At 38.2% G+C, this 25608-nt stretch overlaps 1 protein-coding gene across 13 annotated transcripts in view; it reads left to right on the top strand.

Annotated features, from left to right (window-relative positions):
• Positions 1-991: 991 nt before the first annotated feature.
• The window catches only part of RAPGEF2 (Rap guanine nucleotide exchange factor 2), a 244836-nt gene continuing 220219 nt past the window's right edge, over positions 992-25608 (top strand). For 8 of the 13 annotated variants that reach the window (XM_070608689.1, XM_070608642.1, XM_070608615.1 and 5 more), the window contains exon 1: positions 1314-1509. In XM_070608689.1, coding sequence (XP_070464790.1) covers positions 1441-1509 — 69 coding nt within the window. In that variant the 5' untranslated portion in view covers positions 1314-1440. Of the gene's footprint in view, positions 1510-25608 lie in introns of all 13 variants that reach the window. The other 5 variants (XM_070608631.1, XM_070608617.1, XM_070608682.1 and 2 more) reach the window with 3 other exon arrangements.

Raw genomic sequence — 25608 nt, 5'->3', positions numbered from 1 at the left:
CCCGGGCACCAGCCCTTGCGCAGCCCCCTCGGGGGCAGGTCTGGCGGGCTTCTGGCCCGCTCAGCCGAGGGCGCCGCGACCCGCTGCGGCCCGAGCCCCCGGCTCACCTGGGCGCGACCGAAGGTGCCGCGGCGGAGCGAGGGCGCGGCCGGCGGGCGGGGGCGGGCCGCGCGGGAAGGCGGGACCCAGAGCGCCGGGACGCCCCGCCCCCCGGTGATGCGGCGCCCGCCGACTGGCCCGCGCCTTGTCACTCACTCCTCACCATGGTTGCAGCACAAAGCAACAAGCCCCGGAGGCCGCTTCCTCCCTGAGGAGCGGCACGGGCGGCCGGAGAAGGCGCAGGAGGAGGAAGAGGCGGAGGAAGAGGAGGGGAATCGCCGCTTCCCAAACAGTCTCTCCGAGGGGGCTGTGCGCGGCTCGCGGCCCTCGGACGCCCGCCGTCGGGAGTCCGGACCTGGGCGGCCCGCGGCCCCCCTTCCCCCTCTCCCGCCCCGCGCAGACCAGGAACAAAGTTGCCGAGAGCGACTGGGCCGGAGGGTTGCAGCCCCGGCTGGGTGCTCTGGCCGCGGCGGCGCCGGCGCCGGGGCAGCTCCGCTCCGGGCGCGCTGATGGGGGGAGGCGGCGGCGGCGGAGCCCACGGCGGCGGCCGGAGCAGCAGAGGCGGCGGCGGCGGCGGCGGGGCGACCCGAGGGGATGCAGCAGCAGTCGGGAGGGACGGCCGAGCCCAGTAGACGGAGACCAGGAGCAGCAGGGACGTCAGACGAGGCGATCAGGTTTTGCAGCGCCCGGACCTGAGCCAGTCGTCCCGACGGCGGCCGCGGCGCCCCAGTGCCCGAGGATTGGGGACGCGGGAGATCCGAGTGCTTCCCGGAGACCCCCAGGCGCGAGCCCCTGAGAGGAGGGGGCGACCCCGGCGCGGGAGGGGAGAGGAGGCCCCGCCTGCCCGCAGCCCTCCCCCTCCTCACTGTAGCTGTACCTTCCTAAAAATAACTCAGGCCCGCCGGGGCCAGGAGGAGCCGCCACTGTCCCCGGAGTGGAGCCGGGAGGAGGCGTGTCGAGCCAGGGCCCGGAGGGAGCCGGGCGCGCCAGGAAGCCTTCCCGGGCCGAGAGGCGAGGAAGCCGCGGAGGAGGAAGGGGAGTTGCCGGCCGCCCAGCGCGCCGCCGGGCTCCTCCGGGCCGCGGGGCTCGGGGCTGCGCGCCGCCGGCGCCCTCTGCGCGGCCGCGCTCTCCCGCCGGCTCTCCTGCGCGCCCGTCCCGCGCTCCGGGCCGCCGGGCCCAGCCGAGCCGCCCCCCGCGGGCCCCGCCGCCGCCGCCGCCGCGGTTTGGCTTGTTAGCCGCAGGCAGGCGGGCGGAGCGCGCAGGGCGGAGGCAGCGGCTGCGCTGGGCCGGGAGGAGGCTGACGAGGGCGCGGAGCGGCCCCGGCCCGGCCCGCGGGGGGAGATGGCGTCCTACGTGGATAACAGCTTCCGCCAGGCGGTGATGAAGAACCCGGCCGAGAGGACCCCCCAGGTGAGAGCCGCAGGCTGCCCTCGGCCAGATTTGTGCCTCTTAGGCTGCGCCCTCCCCGGCCCCCCCTCCCCTTCCTGACACAGTTTGCCCCGCGCACCCCTGTGCTCTCATCAGGACCCCTAACTTCCAATGGCATCTCATCTTCCAGTCTTTTTCCCTGGCCATCGCGGGTTTACTTTGCCCTCTTCTCGATAGTCTCCTTCTTTTCGCTTCCCTCCGCATGCCTGACCTTTCCCCTCCGTTTGCCCGGCGGAGGGGGCGATTAGCTTTCCCTGTCCCCAGCCGCACAGGGGGCCTCTCAATCTCGGGGTGGGGGTGAGGGGCTGACCTCCCTGGGCCACCAGCTCCTCCTGCCGCCCTGGCTGCAGGCTCCTTTCCTCCTCCTGCATGTGGCCCCTTCTACCTTTCGAGTTCTGTGATGTTTGAAAAGGTATGGGAGGAAACTTGTGTGGCTCTGAGAAAGACAAATCCGTGTTCGCCTTCTAAAGTCACACATTGAGATGTTTGTATCTCTCCTATTTTGCTTTTTTTGAAAAAGAGATGCTGCTTTCCCATGAAGGGGAAAAGAGTTGAATAGCTAGATTAGTGCTTTTAGTTTAAATTGCAGACATAACTGCAAAGCAGGCATATTCAAATACACCCTCGGGAAGGGCGCCCTGCGGATTCTTTTGGGGTTGCACAACCTTGTCAAAATTAGCTAAGTTTGTTAACCTTTATAGGTTCGTTTACCGTCAGGCGGCTTTTCTCCTTACTTTAAGTGGAGAGGAATCGCAGATGATGTTGGATTTGGTCGTCTCAAGTTGGACTAGAGGGGGGGAAATTTTATAAAAATGTGGCGGTTTGATTTTTTTGCTCTTAGTTGCTGACTGGATAATGACGCATATTCCTAAGCGTTGGAACGGTGACTACAGGGGATCCTGCTGCCAACCGTCTTAAGACAAATAAGCCCTCTTGATCCTTGGGACCGTCAGACATTTAGGATCTAATGCCTGAAAGAGTTGCTTCGCTTGTTAGGTGTTGGGTACCATCTGTTCAAATCCAAATGCTCTCCTTCTCTGACGTTGATTATTATTGTTTAATGTGGGGAGAACAGAATAAAATAGACTCTTCCACTGACTGCCTTTGGACAAGACCCAAGAATGGCACCTGGTACCGTTTTTGATTTTTCATTTTTCCTGATGGAGCCATCACATCTGGGGGATCATAGATAGATTGCACGCATTTACCAAACGTGTGGAAGATGGGTGATAATTTTACAAGAAATTCATTTCATTATCCCCAGAAAGTTCCTATTCTAAAGGATTATTTTATCAAAAACAAGGAATATGCTGCTTTGATCTTGTCCCTGGGCCTTGCACTGTCTCATGTACCTGCCTTACCAACTGTTTCTTTTTAAATTATCAATTGAATCAGTCTTCTGCATCTGAAGATGCATGTTCTCAGTCACAGTGTGATGGAAAAGCAAATTTCAGTGAAATATTTCAGTTTCTTTCAGTGTTTGAAGTGCCAGTGAAATCACACATGCTGAGAATATTAGAACCTAGCAAGGGGAGTCAGAAAATGATGTCAGAGGCCTTTAGTGGAAAGTAGAGAGGGTGGGGAGTGGTGCCTTTGGCTGATTAATTAGAATAGCAATGACTGGAAAGCTATCAGGTGGGGGGGGGGGAGTGGGGGCTGTCACCAAACAGGACTGGCGGAGACAAAACCTTCACTGTGACAACGTGTGGATTGTGCCAAATAAATGAACTGTTAAACTTTCCAGTTCCCGTGCCAGTTGTGTAGAATAAAAACTGACCCAGCATAGAACTTGGCCTGAGTCAGAAGTGGGCCAGTTACTACTAACACCGCGACGTGAAAGCTTCATTGACAGTCTGAAAGCAGCACGTTTACCCCCCATTAAACCTTCATAGAAAACGTAAATATAGAGGAAGCTACCAAACATTTTGAACCTTCTTTAAGTATCAGCCCTATTAAGTTTGACGTTCATTTGGTTATTACTAATACAAACCTCCATGTTTATTTATTGTTGTTTTAAAGAGAAAGTAGTTTGAAATGTGAATGTTCTCCATCTTTACCTGGCTTGTCAAAAGTAATTAATCTTCTAAAAGTTTGAAATTTACTCAAAGAAAACTAAAAAATGTTTTGATAGAAGGTGATTTTTTCTATGGAGTGCTTTGTTAACAAACAAGGGCTGGAAGTTTTTCTGTAGTATCTTTTCTCGTGGATGGTTAAAAGTTAGAATTTTGTGATATAAGAAAAACAGACAGTAAATAAACTTGATATTATGAACAGGAGCATATGAATTAGGAACGTTTTACTGTCCTGCTTCCTTCTGTTTCTCAGCATAGACTCAATAAAGGAGTTTGTAGGATTCACATTACAGGTGAAAAGGAAGGTCCTTTAAAAGAAAAGAAAGGAAAATATCTAAATATTTTTTGTTAAATTCATTTTCTTTTTTTAAAAACACCCCAGCCCAGTTTCTCTCCCAAATTCTGTGAAGATACAGTTTTATATTTAGGTCAATCAATTGCATGGAAGTAATCTCGATGTCACTAGTGTAACCTAAGAAGTTAGCTAGGCAAGAATTTGGGGGTGGGGAGAGCACCACTGTAAACAGAGGGACTTTGAAAATTGGGAATCCATTTTCCCATTCATTTAGGCATGTCATTAGAGAGGGGAATGGTAAGGAGAAAAAAAAATTGTCATCTAAATCATGCAGATTTAAGGGGCTGTCAGTTTCACCTGATATTCTCTGGTCTTTAATCCAATGTGTGTCTGGAAACCTGGCTAAGTTCTATTCAATGAGGCACTGTATTCTAAATAAACCCGCTTGAAAATAACACTAAATGTTCTATTGATATTTTTCAGGGCACTTCTGTTGAAAAACAGAACTCTTAAGTAATTACTTTATTAAACTATTTGGGTTTATGCCTTTAATCACTTAAATGGGAAGCTTGGTCACCAAAGCAATTTAGTGAAGTAAAAGAGGTAAATAAATTACAAACAGCTTTATTCCCCAAGGCTTTAGACAATAAAGTGATTTTTCCAAATCATTTTATTAACTTATTGAGTTCAGACCCTTTGAAATTGCTTCTGTAGAATGTTTTAATGCATAGAGTTTTTAGTTTTTCAGGTGAAACATCTATTGCAGAATTGTTTCCTTTACTTTAAAGACCTAATTTAATGTGTTTTTAGCTAGTTGTAAAAGTTACTTTTTAAAATCATTTGTGTAAAGCAGTCCCCACCTCATCCCCTCCTAGTTAATAATATTACTTTTTCCTTCACTGTTGAAAATTTTTTTGGCTATTGCACCTTTTGATTTAGTTGCTAACTCATGAATTTGTCAGCTGGGAGTTCATAACAGTACAAGACTTAATTCTTTGCAAAGTCACTCAGTGGAATACATTTTGAGTCATAATGGGAGGGCTGAAAAAATACCTTTACCCCAGAGAACTTTAAATTACGAGAATCTGCACAAAAGAGTGTTTCTGGTAAATATTTAACTTTCAAATCTAGTGGAAGAGTTGTGTCTCTTATAGTTAAATTTTCCGTTTGAGTTTCTTTTTATCATTGTTTATGAGCAGTCTCATGTTTTCATTTGACAACTTATACTTTGATTATATTTTAGCTCATTTTTGGGATCTAGTAATAAATATTTGTTTCTTAAGTAGTTTTTGTTCATAAAACCCGACCAAATGATGTGTGTGCAGTTTTGAAAAGGATGTCTCGCAAAGTAATGCCTGTTTGGCCACAAGCACTTAGCTTTCACAACAGATATTTGAATTTGTAGTTTGAAAAATATACATTTATAACTGAAATACTAATTTCAAACTGTATTAGCATGTAACTTTGAACAAGCGAGAACTTAAATTTATGGTAAGAATTGCTAACGTTCTTTTGTAATATTGGTGGAAACTTAGTCGCTTTCAAATAACCTTTTAAACATGTAGTAATTAACAGTTCCATAATTAGCTTTGCCTATCTTGGCCGGGGTTCAAAATGAGTCTCTCCGACTGCAGTGCAATATGTAGAGACTGGTTTAACGCCATCCTTCCTGGACCCTGGGCCTTCACAGAACAGTTTAAAAAAAAACCCCAAAAAATAAAAAAAAGGAAGAGGACTACCTGGTTGCCATTTTATTGCCTTTTTTTCCTCCTCAAGGAAAGATATAAAATAAAATCAAAGCCAGCTATACCCTCCTATCACTATCATTTTATTAATGGTCTTGCCATTTAACAAGAAAGGGAGGCTACCCTGTCACTCCGAAGCTTGGTTCTTGGAATCAAATGTTCTTTGCATCATAAGAAAACTACTATGTCTTTTTCTTTAAAAAAATTTTTTGCTGTGGGCCTGAAAAAAACTTCATCCAGGTGGATTTTGGGGGGAGTCAAATGATCACAATAAGGTCTACCTTTGGTGATATTTGAAATTCAAGTCACATTAAGTACTAGGGGGATATGCCTCAGATATAAATTAACTATCTGAAATAAAGATATAATAACCTTTTAAAAACACAGAAAGATTATGATGCTTCTTGACTCATTTGAAAACTTACCCCCCCCCTTTTATTTATTACTTATTTAGTAAGTTTCATAGGTAGCGAAAAAGAATTGTAGTTACCTGAAGTAACTTTGATCTGGACTAAGGAGATACAGACATGTGGACTCTGCTGATGGTCCCTTGATATCTGTCTTTTATGTGCTATCTCTGCTTCATTTTTGGTAACAGTCCATTTCCTTGTCTGTAAAATAAAGATAATAGCTTCCTGAGGTTGTTTTGTGGATTAAATGAAAGAAAGTACATTTACTATTTAGTGCAGTATCTAATGATAGTTCTTACTGCAGCACATTTTAATGAAATACCTATTATTTACTAGGCTTTGGGAATTGAAAGATGAAATGAGACGTCTGTCCGTCAAGTAACCCACCAACCTATTGTATCTGATAAGTAGGATGTGACTCATTAGTGCCATAACAGCTGTCCTATGCCAACACTGAAGAGGCTGTGGACTTCCTAGTTGAGTGTGTTTTGAGTCTTTGGGGAGTAGGAATTTGCATACCAGTGGACTAGGGGACTTGAAGGGTATTCCAGACTGACCCACTGTCAGAGAAGTGTTGACCTTTATTCCATGTGCTTGGAGCCAAGGGAGTGAGTAGGAGATGGGGAGTGACTCCACCCGAGTGTAGAAGCTTGTGATTTGGAGGAGAGTGAGAGGAGACCAAGCGTTCTGTTAAAGGCAGATGTCTGTTCTTCAGGCTTGAGTTGGTTGGGAGCCTGAGTTATGCAGTGGAGATGCTCTAGAAATTCCGTAGGAGTGGAATCTGCGGGACAGTCTGGCTAAATGTGTGAACATTCATATCAGCTACTCACGCTATGTGTGCCTTATGCCGGTTTAGCCTAATCATGGCAAATGACAATGGTAGCCATCTCCTAGTTCATAGGAAAAAAATCCAAGCTGAATATAATTTTATTGATTTTTAAGGTTTCTTTTACTTACAATATATTTCCTTAAACTTTGATATCTTCTACATGTACATTCTGGAATCTAATACGAAATATCTGATTTATCATATCATTATGCTAAATATATTAGTATTTCTTAATCTGAAATGATAATATGATTTCCAAGCATTCCATCCTTTGGAAGAGTTGAGGAATGACTGAATTTAAGCAGACAAGAATGGATTTATTAATATAAAAACTCACAATGACTTTTGATGGCACAGTGTAGTGATTGCAGTGAGCCTTTGAGAACAGTTCTCTATTCCCCTACACCATTTTTTTGTTTAGATAAATTAATGTTGGTAAATTAGGAGGGGGATGCAATTTGTAGTACATATAATTGGTCTTTTGTAGCTGTGTCAGAGCTCGGACATATATATTTAGTAAAAATATGTTCAGTGGTTATAATGATGGCCTTTGTGGGGAGAAAAATAAGTTGATTGCCACATTATTTTGACTGTTAGGATTTTTATCTTTTCAGAAAAAAAAAAACCTGTAGTCTCACTTGCTAATTAAACTACTACTTACCGAACTGTATGAATGGAGCTGTATTCAGGTGTTTCCTTTTCTTCAGTCTGTGAAAAGATTTACCTTTGGTGTGGAAGTGGTGGGGTTAGTTTTTGTGAAGTGGCAAGTTTAGTTCTTGTATTTTAAATTCTCTTAGTTCCACCATTTCTGTGCTTTCACATCCATTAAGCATAAGAAGTATTTTGGAAGAGTTGGAAGAGTTGGTGTCAGTGACTTGAAGGGGAACTTGGTTTTGTCATTGGAACTAACACTCTCTTCCCTCTTGCTGTAGTTTCTCATTGCTTGCCTCCTACAAGTTGAAAATCATAGACTGTGGATGTTTAGAATTTCTCAGATATTTAATATGAGCTAAATGAATTGAAATAAAAATTTATGTTTTGATCCTGTTAACTGTTGGTGGTTTAGTTGACAAACCAACACTCACCATAATATTTGACCCTCGGCACCTTTCTGTTCTTTTCTAGCTTATGGTATTTGTTCCTACCCAACATAAAAACTAATAAGAAAGGAAGAGACCCTAAAGAAGAATTAGCTATTAGTTGGTTATTCCGGGGAGGCCTGATACTAACTTTCCTAGAAGCTAGATAGCAATCAGTGGATCTAAAGGGTTGGGGCATAGTTGTGATTATCTGATTTCTCCTGAGTATTAATTCTACAGTCAAAACTCATTATCCTTTTTTTTTTTAAATAAACTTTTTAGTTTGAGATAATTGTAGATTTACATGCAATTGTAAGAAATAATGCAGAGATCCTGTGTACCCTTTACCCAGTTTTCCCCATTACTAATATCGTACAGAACTATAGTGTAATATCGCAACCAGTATATTGGCATTGATGCAGTTTAGATACAGAACAATTCTACCACCACAAGAATTCCTCTCATTGCCCTTTTATAGATACAGTCGTCCCCCCACCCTACCTCTGGCAAGGACTGATCTGTTCTCCATTGCTATACTTTTGTCATTTCAAGAATGTTATATAAATGGAATTATACAGTATTTGACCTTTTGGGATTGGCTTTTTTCACTCAGCATACTTAAGGCTCATTACCTTTTGGCTAAAATGAATTTCTGCTATTGACACTGAGTGGTTTGAGCTGTGTTCCTGAAATACCAATAATATCTGGGAATTGGTGAGAGGTGCAAGGTGAGGTTGATTTGAATAATGACCACGATGAGAAAATTGTATAACAGTATGTGTAAAATAAAGACCAAAGATCATAAGGTCTTGGATGACCAAGAATTGTGATAGTACAACACATTTGGGGTTTTCGAAATATATGAGTTCCTTTCTATAAGAAATTCTTTTTGGTCATAATGGAAGTGATAATGCTAGCCTCAGCCATCAGTGATCTCTCATTCAAAGAAATTACTTGATTTTCCCCAACTGAAGTGGCATTTCTACAATTCAGAAGGAAATCTAATGAATGTATTTACAGAGGAGTCCCAGTGGCCAAATCAGGGACAATTTGCACAACAAAATAAATATGGATTATAACCTCCATGGGGGAAAACATATCCATGAGGTAATACCAATATAAAATAAATAATTGAATAAATAAATGGGAGAGAAGACAGCTCTTTGTTACAGAAGAATTCCAATAAAAAATGTAGACAGAATGTTGGAAATAGAAAATCACCAGTAGGCACACATCAGAGTAATAATAGTTGCAAGCAGCAATCATCAGTGGATGCCAAAATTAGTAGAGGAAAATATGATGAGAAATGTCATATATCAGATATCGTCAGATGATGTGCATAGTCTCAAATTGTCTCCCCCGCAAGGTGATTAATTAATTATGAAGGGGAAATCAGTACCTTTATAGTGAAGAAAATTGGCAGACACCAAATGAACCCGATGATCAAAGGTATATCACTAGTAATAAGACATATCAACATCTTGATGCACCAAGAAGGGCACATCTGCAATAGTATTCTTACTAAACAATTTTCAATCTAAGTGTCAGAAAACAGTAGACAAACTCAAATTTTAGGATGTTGTTCAAAATAAGTCTCCAGTACTTAAAAGTGTCCAGGTTATGAAAGGATGAAATGTTGAAGAACCATCATAGATTGGAGGAGACTAAGGAAACATGATAACCAAATGAGATGTGGGATTCTGGATTATATTCTGGACTAAAAAACATTATTAGGATAACTGGTGAAATTTGAATAGTTAGATAATTTTATTATGGTTATCTGAGATGTTAAATTATAGGAAGCAGAATGAAGAGTATATAGGATATCTGAACTATTTTTTTAATAACTTTTTTTAGTCTAGAGTAATTTCAAAATTAAAAGTGAAGTGAAAAAAAGCATAGCTTTTGGAGTTTTATTGTGACTCTTTTTTTTTTTTTGAGAAAGGTTAGCCCTGAGCTAACATCTTCCGCCAATCCTCCTCTTTTTGCTGAGGAAGACTGGCCATGAGCTAAGATCCGTGCCCATCTTCCTCTACTTTATATGTAGGGCGACTGCCACAGCATGACTTGCCAAGTCGTGCCATGTCTGCACCCAGGATCTGAACAGGCAAACCCCTGGCTGCTGAAGCAGAACATGTGAACTTTTACTGCCGCGCCACTGGGCCGGCCCTATTGTGACTCTGACAAGGGGCTACCAAATTAAGAAATTTTTAAAGATAATCTTTTTCTGACTAATGATTTAATCTTAAAGAAGAGCTCAGTACCTTTCAGCTGAATATTTTGTATGCATTTGGACTGTTAGTGATATGATTAAAGCAATTTATTAGTTGAAAAAAATTTAAAATACGAATACACGCACTAGCCAATAAATAAATGGACAAGAAGAGCTAAAATAATAACTTTATTTATTCACCTGCATTTTGTAGATATTCGCAAAATAGAGTGTATTTTTTCGGTTTTGAATGTTTCATGATCCTGAATTTAAGTAAATTAGAATACTTGGTATAAGAAAAAATTTGTAGAAAATAAAACATTCCATGTATATTAAGCACAATAGAAAAGAACTTATGATAGTAGCTCAAGGAAGTCAAGCAAGGTGAAATTAAGGTTGTAGGTTTCCACCTCCCCCTTTTCCCTTCCTGTGAACTTAAAAATTCTTTAAATTGTTACTTTTGGTAGGAGTGCATGAGTGGAAGAGAGGGAAGGGAATGGCAAGGGTGTGTTTAAGAAATCTGGTCAGAGCTACTATTGTAGCTATAGATGATAATACTATTTAAGCTGAGTGTGTTCAGTACTTTCATTTAGACTTTTTAGGACCTTTTTCTATTAGGATTCAAAAAGAAAAACAAAGGGAAATTTCTTTGAAAGTGAGTTCAAGGTAGAAATATCTCTACAAGTCTTTTTTTCCATAATGTATATGCCTTTGTGTTTCTTATAAAGTGCCCCCCCCCCGCCCCCGCATTAGGCACCTACCTTTCCTTTCTTTGTGGTAAATACTGGAGAATGCATGCTGTTTTTGTATGCTGTGTACTTTTTATCTATAACTGAAATTGGTATGGAAGATAGTATTAAAAAATATGAGACCTAACATTTGAGATAACTACAAATAAAATACAAGCTGGAAGGTATTTACGATTTTCAGGTGTAATAAAGATATAAGCATTTCTTTTCTACATTTTAAGATAATTTTTTTCTGTTTGATGTTTTCAAGTATAATTGCATTTGATGGTACAAGTGAAAAAGAAAAGAGATACTCAGGCTGTGAAGTAACTAAAATCTTATAACATAAAAAATGTGAAAATGTGTACATGTAGACTAAACCAATTTATTTTAACATTCGTCCAGTTTTTCCATATATATAAGTAACTATTAGAATTCCTCAAGGCAATAAGTTTCTGATTTCTTCCCTAAGCTACATTATGCAGTTTTGCAAACTCCCTTTTCTTTTAAGCACACTCAAATTTACTTGAAAATACTTGGTCCAATTGTCAGAAATATTTGGCTAAATTACTTTATTTAGTTATTGTATTAAGAAAGTGCTTGATCAAATTTATACATTTTCAAACAACTAGGGATGTTTTAAAAACTCATGAGTTTACAAAATTGAAATACAGTAGCATAAAATGCCAAGAATTGAGGTAAGGAGGACTTCGACTGCATTTCAGTTTTGTTTCTAATCTTCATTTATGCCTGATCCCCCTACTTTTGTAGAGCTGGAAGAAATTGAGGAGAAAGCTTTAGGGGCAAACGTTATCTGCTTGCCTGTGATTTGGGAAACCGCAAACTTCTTTTAGACGTAGATAATGTACGCAGAGACCCAAAAGTTCTTTATTCGTAACTGTGAATCTCCAAACCTAATCATCATCTGAGACTTAAGTTGGAATGGGTGGGAATTCCTATCTTGATTCCATTTTCTCTGGTATGGTTTAAATCTGCATCACAGCTAGAGAAAACTCTGTGGGAGACAACACGGTAAAACCATTTCACTTTAAAAGTCCTTGTTCCCACTTTATATCTTCTGGGATAGCTGTTTTCCTTTGTAGTTATACATTTGCATCTTTAATTCTGTTCACAGAATAGTTGTTTTGAATTTAATCTATTTCCGTCATCTAGCCTGGTGGTTATGATCCTGGACTTTGGTGACAAACAGACTGCTTTGTGGTCGTGGGCAGGTTACTTAACTTCAGTGGGTCTCAGGCTTTTGGATTTCATGGACTTAAAATTTCGTAAAACACTGGGGCACTGATACTGATTTGTCACCTGCTTATTTTGCCAAGTAAGCATGTTAAAGTGAATGTAAACTTGCTCTCCACTATTCTCATTTTGTAAAAGAAAGGACATTTTAATATCATAAAAATGGAAAGGTCATAAACTTTGAATAAATAAATTTAGCTTTGTTTTACCATATTATTCTGTTTTTGTCAAAGATTGGTGAAGATTTTACCATGGGTGGATACGGTAATATTACCAACCTCATATGGTTGTGAAGATTAAATACGTTCATGTATATTACAGTTCTTTAACAGTCTCTGGTATGGAGTGTTTAACAAATATTTGTTATTATTAATATTACTATTTTTCAATAGTTGGCATTTATTTACTCTCTGATCTTACTTTTTCCCCTAGATAATTTTTCATCATTAGTATATCTTATGACTAATTCACCAAAATGATTTATAAATATAAGTTGCGTTGATAGACTTGATTCATAACATAGATTATGATAGGATTGCATTAGTCTGCAGGATACCAAAAGCTGCACACATAGAGGCTTAATTATGGGCTTATTTTTCTCACACAATAAGAAATCTGAAGGTAGGCACTGTAGGGTTGGTGCAGATGCTCAAGGATGTTGTGAAGGGAACTGGCCCAATCTTCTACTTAGCAAGTGATTTTAGTTTTCAAAGTCACAGATGGCACCTGCATCACCAAACAGGAGAGAAGAAGGGAGGATGTTGAAAGTCCTTTTCTTGTAAGAGTTTGTCTTTTATCTCCAATGAAGGAAAGCCCTCTCCAGGTACTTGTCATTGGCCAAAGCTCTGTCACATGGCTACTCCTAGTTGCAAAGGAGGCTGGAAATTTGAGTATTTTGCTTTTAAACCTCTATATTACAAAAAAGCAGGAAAGAAAGAGATTAAGATGAATGAGTGCTGTGAGCTGATAGTATTTGTCCAACATACTTTCCATAGGAAACAGATGATTGTACTAAGTTTATGCAGTGATTCTCAGGAGACCTCTGAAATTCTTACTGGATTATAGAGCTACGTTACTGTAGCTACAGTTATGGAATCATATAGATATATTAAACTTTTTGGTTCACTTATTAGATGTATGATTATTAATTTTCCAAACTGCGGTTTCTTGTTTGAAAATAGAGATAAAAATACCAATGGGTGAGCATTTTATATAAATATAATTAAAGCACTGCATGTAACCTTTACATATAATTATTTTAAATGTTAGCTATTGATTTAAATATTGATCAAAAAGAATATGTAGGCTGTTTTCTTTCTTTTTTTTTAAGATTGGCACCTGAGCTAACAACTGTTGCCAATCTTTTTTCTTTAAATTCTTCTCCCCAAAGTCCCCTAGTTGTAGATTCTAGTTGTGAGTGCCTCTGGTTGTGCTGTATGGGATGCTGCCTCAGCATAGCCTGATGAGGGATGCCATGTCTGTGCCCAGGATCCAAACTGGTGAAACCCTGGGCTGCCGAAGCAGAGCACATGAACTTAACTACTCAGCTACTGGCCCAGCCCACAGTTTTTTTTTTTTTTTTTTTGAGAAGGATTAGTCCTGAGCTAACATCTGCCACCAATCCTCCTCTTTTTGCAGAGGAAGATTGGCCCTGAGCTAACATGGATGCCTGTCTCCCTGTACTTCATATGTAGGACGCCTGCCACAGAATAGCTTGACAAGCAGTGCATAGGTACCCAGTCGGGGTTCAAACCAGCGAAACCTGGGCCTCTGAAGCGGAACTTGAGAACTTAACCACTGTGCCACTGGGCCAGCCCCTTGTAGGCTATTTTCTAAATCAATTCCTTTTGCTTCAAATTTACTCTATTTTTAAATCCCAGAAATTTTATTTCATTTTTTTGTGCCCCATTTGTGTAATCTGATATTTCTACTTGTAATACTTTGTCATTTTTCTGGGACTTTAAGGTTTCAATTTGTCATTCCTCCCCAAAGCTGAATCATCACTTTTTGTAAAAAAAAAATATACGTTTGTATATAAAATATTTGTAAAAGATAGCTGTTTAAATAGAATTTTCTGTAATTTGTTGAATTCATACTTACATCATAAACATGTCTTTAAGAAAAATGGTTTTATGTTGAATGTTATACAAGAGTAGCTCTGATACTAAAACTTTAAGTCTGCACTGTATGCTGCCTTGAGCAATTGTGTTTGGTTATGAGTTTTTATGATAGCATTCAAGATTTATATAGATAAACTGCTCTTAATGTGTAGTAAAGTCAGTTAAACAATTTGCTATCAGAAGCTATGGCTAGAAATGTTATTGGAAAGAGTTGAGGGTATTTGTCATTTTAAAATATTCTATGTCTTCGTAAGCAATTTGTTTTGGTGGTGTTGGGGGGTGTGTGTAATATTTGCCTGAATTTCTAGCCTTAGTTAGGACCCTGACTTCATTTAAAATGGATTAACTTGCACTGTGTTTATCAGTCTCACTAGAGAGCTTACTGGGCTGGGACTTACTATTCGTCTTTAAAGCTCAGGACTTGGCACACCTCTTAGCACAGAATTGGAGTTAATATTGTTTAATGACTTCAACTTTCTTTCCCGAGAGTTTGAGATACAGAGGAAAAAGTAATTATATACTTCTTTATTAATGGCAAATTGAATAAAAGCTGAAAAGGAGCAGAAATTTTTGGTTCAGTTTCTGTAACACGTTGTCTTCCTTTATAGAAACATGTACCTGTGTGGGACAAATTTATTTTTATTGAGTGAGCAGTTGCCTCCCTGTAAGTTTAATCACTTTGGTACTGGTATTTTGAACTGTCATTTATGTGATATTTTCACTGGCATTTAACAGAGTGCATAAATTCTCCCTCTGGGCTCCTGTGACACTTTTGTTCTATTCAGATTTTTTATTACTTTGAGTTTTTGAATAGGAACAGTAATTTAAATTAATGACAGACCTAAATTATAAAATTATAAAATTCAATTCACTTATAGTATTTAGAACTAATTTGCTGATTAACTGTTACTAGGTAGAGATCCTGGCCTTGATCCATTTAAATAGATTAGATATGACTGTTTTTTAATTGTAGAATGATTTACATGCAGATATATTAACTTCTTAAGGGGTGGTATCAGAAATAGATTAAATTTGATCCAATGAAATCTTACTTAACTTATTGATTATATACAAAACTGTAGAAAAACGTAAGCTGTAATAAAACTTATTCTAGGTAAATTTTTTTTTTTTTTTTTTACAGATTTTTAGCTCAAGACATCTTAATTAAATACACATATAGAGCAGCATTTAACTTTCACTTCATTATCTTCTACTTTTCACCTGTACTTTATTTTTTTTTTATTTTTCCTTTTTCTCCCCAAAGCCCCCCAGTACATAGTTGTATATTCTTCATTGTGGGTCCTTCTAGTTGTGGCATGTGGGATGCTGCCTCAATGTGGTTTGATGAGCAGTGCCATGTCCACGCCCAGGATTCGAACCAACGAAACACTGGGCCACCTGCAGCAGAGCACTCGAACTTAACCACTTGGCCACAGGGCCAGCCCCTCCTGTACTTTATTTTTAATTTTGACATGGAACTGCTGTTCTTCATGGAAGGAGATAGTGTGGTTTCTGGAGTATCTGAAAGGCCCCTAATCCAGAGAATGCTTCCTTCACCTTCTGGTGATGCTTGATGTGACATTGAGGAAAACAGATGATAGGTCAGTATTGGTTCTTGGTATTGACTGGAGCCTTAGAGATCAGCTGGACAGTGGTTTTCTCATTATCTCACAGACCTGCCTAGCCTCCACACTTAATTTTTATTAGGAAAAGGAGATTTCCCACTAAAAAACTGTTGAAAACCCCTCATCTAGTTTTGACTCCTGAGTAGAAGATATAAATACCGAGAGTAGTTGAGTGTATTTTTCTCTATGTCACAGGGGCAGAGCCAGCAAACCTGAAAATTTAATCCCCTAGATCAAGGGTGAGCAAACTATAGCCCTTGGGCCACGTTCAGCCCATAGCCTGTTTTTGTGCATAAAGTTTTATTGGAATACAGCCAAGCTCATTCATCACATATTGTCGGTGGCTGCTTTCATGCTGCAGAATTTGTCTTTGTTTTTAATTACATTCCTTAAATTTAAGTGTGCCTGTTTTCTCAGTCAAGTATTAGATAACTGTGGAGTTCCTTTGGAGTTATTTGTAATGTAATTCTGAACAAATCTGATTAAATAGTTAACCTTGATTGGTATGCTGTACAATTTAGAAAACTTCAAAGACAGAAGGAGATAGGTTGGGAAATAGATGTTGAATTCGTCAAAACATTAACACACCTGATTATTGTTTTTCTTTCTCATTCAGTATTATTCTAACTCAGATTTTATTTGTGTGTAAAATGATTTTTAGGAAATGTCAGAAAGTCACTTGACCTCGAGTGATGACCATTAGGGATGTTACAGTTGCTATTCCGTAGTCTATTACTAGCCAATTTACAAATGAAAACCTTAGGAGTTTTTTGAGGAGTACATCCCCATATTGTAAGATTAATTTTCTTGGCACATGCCACATATTTTCATTTCTTGCTTATTTCAAGGCAAGATAGCTTGATGGAAGTTTTGTTTAGTTTTTTTTGCTTCCACAGAAAACAAATTTGTTACCTTAGAAGGAAACACTGTGCTCTTTGTGAATGAAATTGATGTACTTTATAATACAGGAAATGACAACGTTGATTTTCAACTCTATTAATCAATCCATGAGCTTTGTATTATATTTCTTAAATACTTTCTTAAGTAGATAAATTATTATAATCCTCCATTTTGCCAGTAATGACAGCAAAAGCTTAGGAAACGTTCCAACTGAATATTTAGAAAGTTAGTTGCTTGGTAAGGTAAGTTTACTCTTTGAATCTTAGCAAGACTTTTCTACCTTTGTGATGGAACGTTTAATTACATATTTTTCTTTTGTTGTACTGAAAGTGTTAGTTCCCTCATATTTTGTGTATATTCAATAAGTATCTTGCTGATTGTCCTAATGGTTACAAAAAATGGTTTCACTGCCTTCTGGTTGGCTTACCAGCTTGAGAAATTTAACAATGCTGGGCTGAGACTTTCTAGTCTATCTGATGTACAGTGAGGAATCGTTGGAGGCTTTTGAATCCAAGTCATGAGTTGAGAAAGTGCTTGAAGACAAATAATTTAGTAGTGTTGGGATGAATGGGAAGTTGTGGAGGACAGCTCAGGCTTTTAGAATGCTTAAGGCATACCCTTCAACTTGACTGGGTACACTGGACTAGAAACTACGTAGAGATGGGTAGGAAACAGGTCTGCTTCAGTTTGAATTGAAACTGACAAACTTGGGAGGAAGGGGAACCAGCAATGGCTCAGGACTGTACTTTTTAATGACTTTGTAATACTGTTGTTTTTTGGTGACTATGCTGAAATGATCAGTTATGGTGTGAGAGCCAGATATACGACTGTTTTTGTATTTTATATTAGGAGTTTGTTGAGAATAACATCTTATAGTAGGTTTCCATTGGTGTAGACGATGAGGATAAAGTGAATGAGGAAACCTGCTTTGAGGAAAACCAAAGGGCGTTTGAAGGGGGGAGGGGAGGTGACACATGGGCTCTTATTATTTTACCCCCTTTTTGGAAGTTATTAAACACATTAAGTTTTTCTTTCTTGGATTGTCTCTTGGGCTTTCAGTGAGAAATTTCAGCTGATTTCAGGATTCAAGGATCTAGTAAGTCTTCTATAATTGCAAGCCTGTAATCTTTTTGCTGGAGAGGTATCTTTAGGCGAAGAAGAATGAAGAGGAGGAGACTCACCCCAGCCTAGTTTCACTGTCATTTTAAAAGAGCAAAAACAAAGCTCTTTTGTCAATCTCAATTAGGTTTTTCTTTCTAGGTATAGCCATACAAGGACTAGGACTTTTAGTTATTCTAAAGTATCTCTTGATGATCTTTACAAGTACACTATGGAAGGAAATTTTTTTTTTTACCCACAATAGCATTATTAACATAACTGTTCATAAAATATTTTAAAGACACTGAGCATAATATGTATTATATATTATTGCTCTCTGTTAATGTTCATCCAATATAGTTTTTCTGAGTCACACAGTTTTGCTCCTAGGAAAGACATATTTTTGTCTAGGTTGTTGTCTTTAGTTTTCTAGGCTAACCTTGAAACTGCACCTGTGGTTTTTGACTAGGTTTTCAAGAAATCTAGTGTTAGACGAGCCAGCCAGCCTATCAGTTGTCACACTGTGGTGGCTGTGTGTTGCTGTGATGCTGAAAGCTATGCAACCAGTATTTCAGATACCTACCAGCAGGGTCACCCATGGTGGACAGGTTTCAGTGGAGCTTCCAGACCAAGACAGACTAGGAAGAAGTACCTGGCCACCCACTTCCAAAAAAAAAATTGGCTATAAAAACTCTATGAATAGCAGTGGAGCATTGTCTGATATAGCCCCAGAAGTGAAAGGATGGTGCAAAAAGACCAAGCAGGTGCTGTACACAGCATCGCTAGGAGTCAGAATCAACTCGGCACTAACTAAAGAATTAGATGATAAGTTTTAATAAAATTTTCTTTCCAAATTAGGCTTTCATTATTGAATTGGTTGGTTCTTTAAGCCCATGGGATGTGCCAGGCCCTAGTACCTCGCGCATGCTGGGTACTCTGCTCAATTAACATAGTGTTGGTCTGAAATATACCCTAATTTCCATTTAGTTTGCAATCAAGAATTATTTTTCTGCTTTGTCTTCTTTAATATGATTGTAGGCATATTATCTAAACCTCCAAATTGGGTTCAGAGATAAAACTGTTCACCTTTTATTAAGCTGTTAACCTTTAGCTGTCTTGCATCCACACAGAAACTTGCGTGACTTTATAGTCTTTCCTCTTTGTAGTGTGCTATGGAGTTGTCTTCAGTAGCTGTTACTTCTTGGCAATCAGAAAAATAATTTTTAAATAATTAGTGAACATGTTATAACTTGTATGTCTGTGGTACTTAATAATATCAATATGTGTAAAGAAAAGAGACTATTCCAATAGGATTTTTGGGGTTAGAAGTGAAATAACTTAGATGAGAGCGTTTGCTCTCATCATGGTAGGAGAGAGACACTAACAACTCCAAATCTGCAACAATGTCTTGCCAGTGTTAAGTGAAACTTTGTAGAAATGCTAATGAAACCTTATTACAATGTATATAGTGTCAGACCTACTCACCCCGAAATGAAATGCCTAGTGTTTACTCTCCTTTGGCCGCTTATCCTTAGAAGATAATAAGTTTTTATACTTTCAGACATCACCTCAGTTATTTATGAAAGCAGTTAATTAATGTAGTCTTCTGGAAAGGATAAAAAACTAATTTAAAACTTCAAGCATATCATACAGTATTTTGTGCATTTCTATTTGTGGATTTTTTTTTTTAAAGAAAGGAGTAGATACTAACAGTGAATCAATTTTCAGGAAAACAATACTTACCTTAAAATTGCTTGAAACAAAATACAAAGTAGCATGGAGGAAAGAGAAAAAAAACTAGTATCTCCTGTAAATCTTTGAAAGTCTGGTGTAAAGCCATCCATAATTTTCATCAAGCTTGGTGAAATTTTTCAGGAGAAATAAGAAGAAAGAGCTCACCCATAACTTAAAATCTGGGCTTTTGTATATTTTACAATTTTCTTTATATATGAAATGGGTTAAATGACTTTTATTGTAAAATGTCATTTACTCTCTCTCTTGTCCAAAGCTTTAAAAAAAACCCTAATTCCTCTCTATCAGAAGATTATAAGATTATAAGAATTTTCTTCTTATTGGATAAACACTCTGCTGATTGTGAAAATGACTACATTACAAATGTTTACAGGAACCCATGCTTATCCTTCCTCTCTGCTTTTAGGATAGGTCCTAATTTCAATTTCCCTTCATTTTACTTTTCTCAGTTGATTATAAGATCAAAGGTACAAGAAGAGAAATGCTGTTGTGGGTCTATTTATTTAGGATGGTATTTTAGAGGAAAAAAACCTAAGGCCTCATTTCTCATTGTCAAGTAGGACCCATTCATGTGGATGGTAATTGTCAGGAATGATACTTGTAACCACAAAGAACAATCATCCTGCATTATCTTCCGGGTAAACTGCTCCTATGATGAAGTGATTTTGTAAAAAGCCAACTGTGGAGTTTGGGAAAGAAAGCATTAGTTTATTTTCCTTTGGAGTTCTTCTTCCCATTCTAACTGCCATTGTTCTCAGGCTTCATCAGTGTCCCACAAATGAAGCTTTTGGCTTCCTCTGCTTTCACCCGTGCTGCTAACTCTTCATTGGATGCAGCTCTCCCTCCCTCACACCTATCCTGGTCATTCTTAAAGGACTAACTTGAATGTGTCCTCCTTCAGGAAGCTTTTTCTGGTAACTTGGGCTAGAGGTTGAACTTTTCTTTATGGGATTTTTTTTTTTTTTAACCGTTTTTGGCTTGTGCTTCTTTAAGGCATTTATCCTCTGGTAATTATTTCATAGTTTTTAGGTGGACATATCTTATCTCCTGTTTTAAACTGCAAAATTCCTTGAAGGTGACACTATCTTACTGATGTTTCTGTTCATGGTGTTTCATAATACCGTAGCATTCTATACATATTTTAATGTATGAAGTATGCGTCAGACATCCTCATAGTAATTCAACAAGCAATACTGATGGGGCACCACCCTATTTGGTACAAACTTAAAATTTAACTCTTAGAAAATTATTTTTATTATTTGAATGTAACATAATTAAGGCTTGTGATTATTTTAAGTCTGAGCCAAGATTGATTCTTAGAATTGCCTGGTTAGGCGAGAAGGATTCAAATTTTACTTAGTCACCATGACTTGTGTAAGTCACAGAAGCAAGTCAGAAGTAAAAACCTGAATTCGAGGCATGGCATGAATTCCTCAGCCCTGGACTTTAATTTTGTTGCCTTAGATTATATTGGGATATGTATACATTTGCTTTCACTGGATTCTGAGCTTTTTGTTTTGTACGTCTACCTTGTAACCTTTCTTAACTTAGATCAACAATATTTTAAATTGCATATTCAGTCTCTTGTAAGATCCAAGAAGGAAAAAAAAGGAGACTAATAATGCCTTAACTTCTTTTCCATCGATGACACTCTAATGGTGTCACTCATTTTGGGGTCTGTAATTCTAATGGCGAAGAGTAGCTGGAAGGGAGGGACTGGTGGTGTACCCCTTACTCTCTGTGATCTTGGCTTCTTTCTTTGGCCTTGTTTTTCTGGTCTGTAAAATAGGGTGCACTGTCTGCCTTAACTATGGTGGTTGTAAAGCTGAAATGAGTGTAGTATGTGAGAAAGTACTTTGCAAATGGAAAAGTCTACACTAATGTAAGGCATTACTATCCCTGACACAACAAAAGTATTAGTGCCAGTAGAAATTGTGAACCATTTGTAAGGGTAATAGGCTAAGATCCTTTCAATAGTTGGCTGGTAGCATTTATAGAAGTATGTCTCATTTTGGTGTGTGTAAGGCAGTAAAACCATGTTTTCAAATAATTGTTTTTATTTAGTTGTCCAGGTTAATACTTCATCGGGATCGTTTTAGAAGCATAGGCTTCATGTGGAGTTATATAAAGAGCTTTTCTTTGTTAAAGCATTTTCAGACTTCAAAGAACCATTGTGTAAAAACTCATCTGCACCAATGTATCTCAAATAGTTTTGATCATTTTGAGTAAAAAAGCTGAACCCAAAAATCACTTTCAAAAGTGCTCGGAAGGGGCAAAGTCATTCCACGTGTGTAACACGTACATATATTATATTCTAAATGTGTTTATCAGAATACATATTTTTAGAATAAAAGCTTTGTAATTCTGTGCTATGAATGGATAAAATTTTATTTTCCTTTTTCATTATTGAAATCTGTCATCATACTGTATTTAAATTTGAATGCAGTGTGAACTTAGATGTATAGCTAGAAACTTGCACAATAGTGTTAATAGAAATAAGAATCAAATAGAAATCTCATGACTTTTTGAAGAATTTGAAGAGAAATTTGAATTATTTTAATAATATAAATGTTCAACATTGAAAGGTGCAACAGTAAATGAATCTTTATATCATGCTTCTATCCATAAATAAGAGTTATTTTTATAATGCGGCCTTTCTGCAAGTACTACATTAGCTGTTTCAGGTTGCCTGTCAGTGTAATAACATATAATACTTTGAGTTGTGATATTTGTTCTTCATTTTGTATTTAGGGAAAACATAGAAAGAAGAGCTGAGGAAAGATATGGAGAAGCAGTTGACATTTGTTAAGTGTGTATTATGTGCCATAAAGTCAACTAGGTGTTTTCTCATTTTTTAGTTAGTTTTTACACCAACCCGATTAAGCAGGAGGTGCTGCCTTCAATTTACCAGTTAAGAAACTGAGATAACAAGAGGTTAAGTGTTTTGCTTGAGGACACATAACTGTCTGATTTCAAAGTCCATATTTTTTCCACTATGGTGTACTGTCTGTACAATAAGATTGGGTATAAATGTATTGTTGTTAATAAGAACTTTTACAAAATGAAGTTTTGATTTGCTTAGGATGTTTTTCTTTATTCAAAATGCTTCATTAAGTTACTTATATTTTAGAGATGAGCTTCAGCTCTAAAGTGTAATTCTATTAAAATTTTAACTTTTAAAATGATTGGAGTTAAAGTGGTGCTGGAAGGTCTACTTTTAAATTAGATACAGTACTTAGAGCAAATAGCTCACTCTCAGTAAGTGTTAGATATTGATATTTTAACTATACCTCTCAATAGCCTGTCTTAATCTTGAGGTTTATCTGAAAATAATACAGAGTTTCACGTGATGTTTTTAATAACATCTAATATTTATTGATTGTTTATTTTGTGACCAGACATTGCTGTTAAGGATGTAAATGTGTGATCTCGATATCTTCTTCTGGTTAGTTGCTATTGGTTTTTGGAATGGGCTAGCTTGATGTCTTTCAAATTGATCTGTGTTGGGGAAATTAACCAGTTTTTCTCAGCGGTAGCACAGCCAGGCATCTGCTGGTTTGTCATAAACATAGAATTGGTATTCCTCTTATTTCCATTGCTTATGAAGTTTAAACATGGAATTACTTTAGTGCTTAGCCTTTCAGTATAGGAACATAGCTGAGAACCTTGGTTTTCCATGCTGACAGAAAAAGCCACAGGAAAGGTTTGGGAGATTGCTACCAGGGTTCAGATTTGAGTGGGTTATATAGACTTTGAAACTAGCAAGTTAGAGGGTAAAGCATTCCTGGCACTTCTGCTTTTCTAACTGTTGCAATGAGGATAATGTCTCAGCTTGTAAGTGAAATTTGTTGTCTGGCCACACTATTCAGAAAGGGCTAATCAGACTAGAGTTTGGCCAGAATTGAGAAACGTTTATTCAGATATGCTAAGAATTAATTCATAAGGCTATATCTTGCACAGAGATACCATTTAAGTTATCTGAAGTTATCTAGCTCTAACACCATTTTATGATTGTACTTCACGGTCTCAACTACAGAATGAAAGGCAGATTGCTGGATTTTGGAATGTGAGACCTTAAGGAATCTTAAGTGCTTCTGAAATCCTAAAATAATCCATCCAGATGCTCTGGTTGTGCCAGTTGTGTAGCTGTGTTTAAATGATATCTTTGAGTCGTTCAGTTGCAGAGAACTTGTGTCACTTTGTGTCTGTGACAAGAAGTCCTATTTGTTTCTCTTTGGCCCTTACAAGACATAGAAAATATCATCCTTACTTTAGGGACAGAAGAGCACAGCACTCCAGGACAGAAAGATAGAGAGTTTGCAAAGGTGTAACAAGTTCTTGGCTTTTTTTATCCAAGTTTTCTCATTTATGCCTCCTTTAAAAAAAATTATACCTTTTCCTTCCAAAACCTTCTTTGTTCTCTATTTCTTATACTCCATATTTTCTTCTATTTTTGTGGGGTACTGGGGTCAGAAAGAAAGCTTAAGTACATAGTCTCCTATGTGGATTGCTCATTTTCTTCTGGTAATTGAAAGTTAACTTGCATTGTAAGTGGACATGATAATGTTTTCTGTCTCAGGAATGTTTTCAGTGTTCCAAAAATGTTTGTTAGTTGTACTTTATATATTTTTTAAATTAGTGCTTTAAATATTATTTAGTTTTTTCTTGATTGAGTCACACATTAAAAAGTATAAAAGGGTATACAGTGGCGAGTCTTACTTCCTCCTCTGTTCCACATCTGCCTAATTCCCAATCCTCTAATGTCAGTCGGTGATTTTAGTTGCTTGTTTATTCTTCCAAAGATTTTTTTAAAAATCTGTATATACACCCATACAAAATATATTCCCCACACCCTCAAAATTGTACTTATATAGCTGTCCTGAGTTTGTTTACTTAACTCAAAATATAATTTGGGGATCTCTCTAGAACAGTACGTAAAGAGCTCCCTTGTGGGTGGGGTGTGCATGTGTGTTTAACCATTACAGAGTATTCACAGTGACAATGAATATCCCTTACATCTGTGATCTGGTATATTTCTGCTGGGCCAAAGAGTGCTTACATTTCTAGTTTTGGTGATTATTGTAGTAGCAGTTTACACTACTACTATCATTGTACATATTAGGAATTAAAAAAATCAAGTTGCAATTAAATTGGACGCAACTTTTTTAAAAAGTCATGTGTAATTCATATATACTAAGATTTAACCTTTTTAAGTGTAAAATTCTATGAGTTTTAACATGTGTACAGTCACATAACCACAACCACAATCAAAATAAAGACATTTTCATCACCCTCAAAAGTTCCCTTGTCCCTTTTTTGTAGTCAGTTTGCTCTGACTAGCCCTGCCTCTGGCAACCATTGATCTGATTTCTGTTCCTATAGTTTTGCGTTTTCCAGAGTGTCATATATGTGGCATCATATAGTGTGCAATCTTTTTTTTATGGCGTCTTTCATTAAGCATAACACTTTTGAGATTCAGCCATGCTGTGGCATGTATCTGTAGTTTTTTTTTCTTTTTTATTGCTGAGTACTATTTCATTGTGTGGATGTACTAAAATTTGTTTATCCATTCCCCAATTGATGGACATTTGAGTTGCTTCCAGTTTTGGCAATTATGAATAAAGCTACTACAAACATTAGTATATAAGTATTTATGTTGATATATATTTTCATTTTTCTTGGCAAATACCTAAGTGTAGGATGGCTGGGATATATGGTAAGTGCATGTTTAACTGTGAGAAACTGACAAACTCTTTTCCAAAGCGGCTGTCTCATGTTGTATTTCTATTAGCAATGTATGAAAGTTCCAGTTGTTCTGCATTCTAGTCAGCACTTGCATGTGTCAGTTTTATTTTTTAAGCCATGTTAATAGGTATGTAATGGTATCGTTATATTTTTTAAAAGAGCTTTATTGAGATATACATACCTTACAATTCATTACATTTAAAGTATATAGTTTTTC

The sequence above is a fragment of the Equus przewalskii genome, chromosome 2 (genome assembly GCF_037783145.1).
Source record: "Equus przewalskii isolate Varuska chromosome 2, EquPr2, whole genome shotgun sequence".
NCBI classification, from domain to species: domain Eukaryota; kingdom Metazoa; phylum Chordata; class Mammalia; order Perissodactyla; family Equidae; genus Equus; species Equus przewalskii.
Note: the sequence above shows the minus strand (reverse complement) of the source record. Positions and strands in the feature narration are given on the sequence as shown.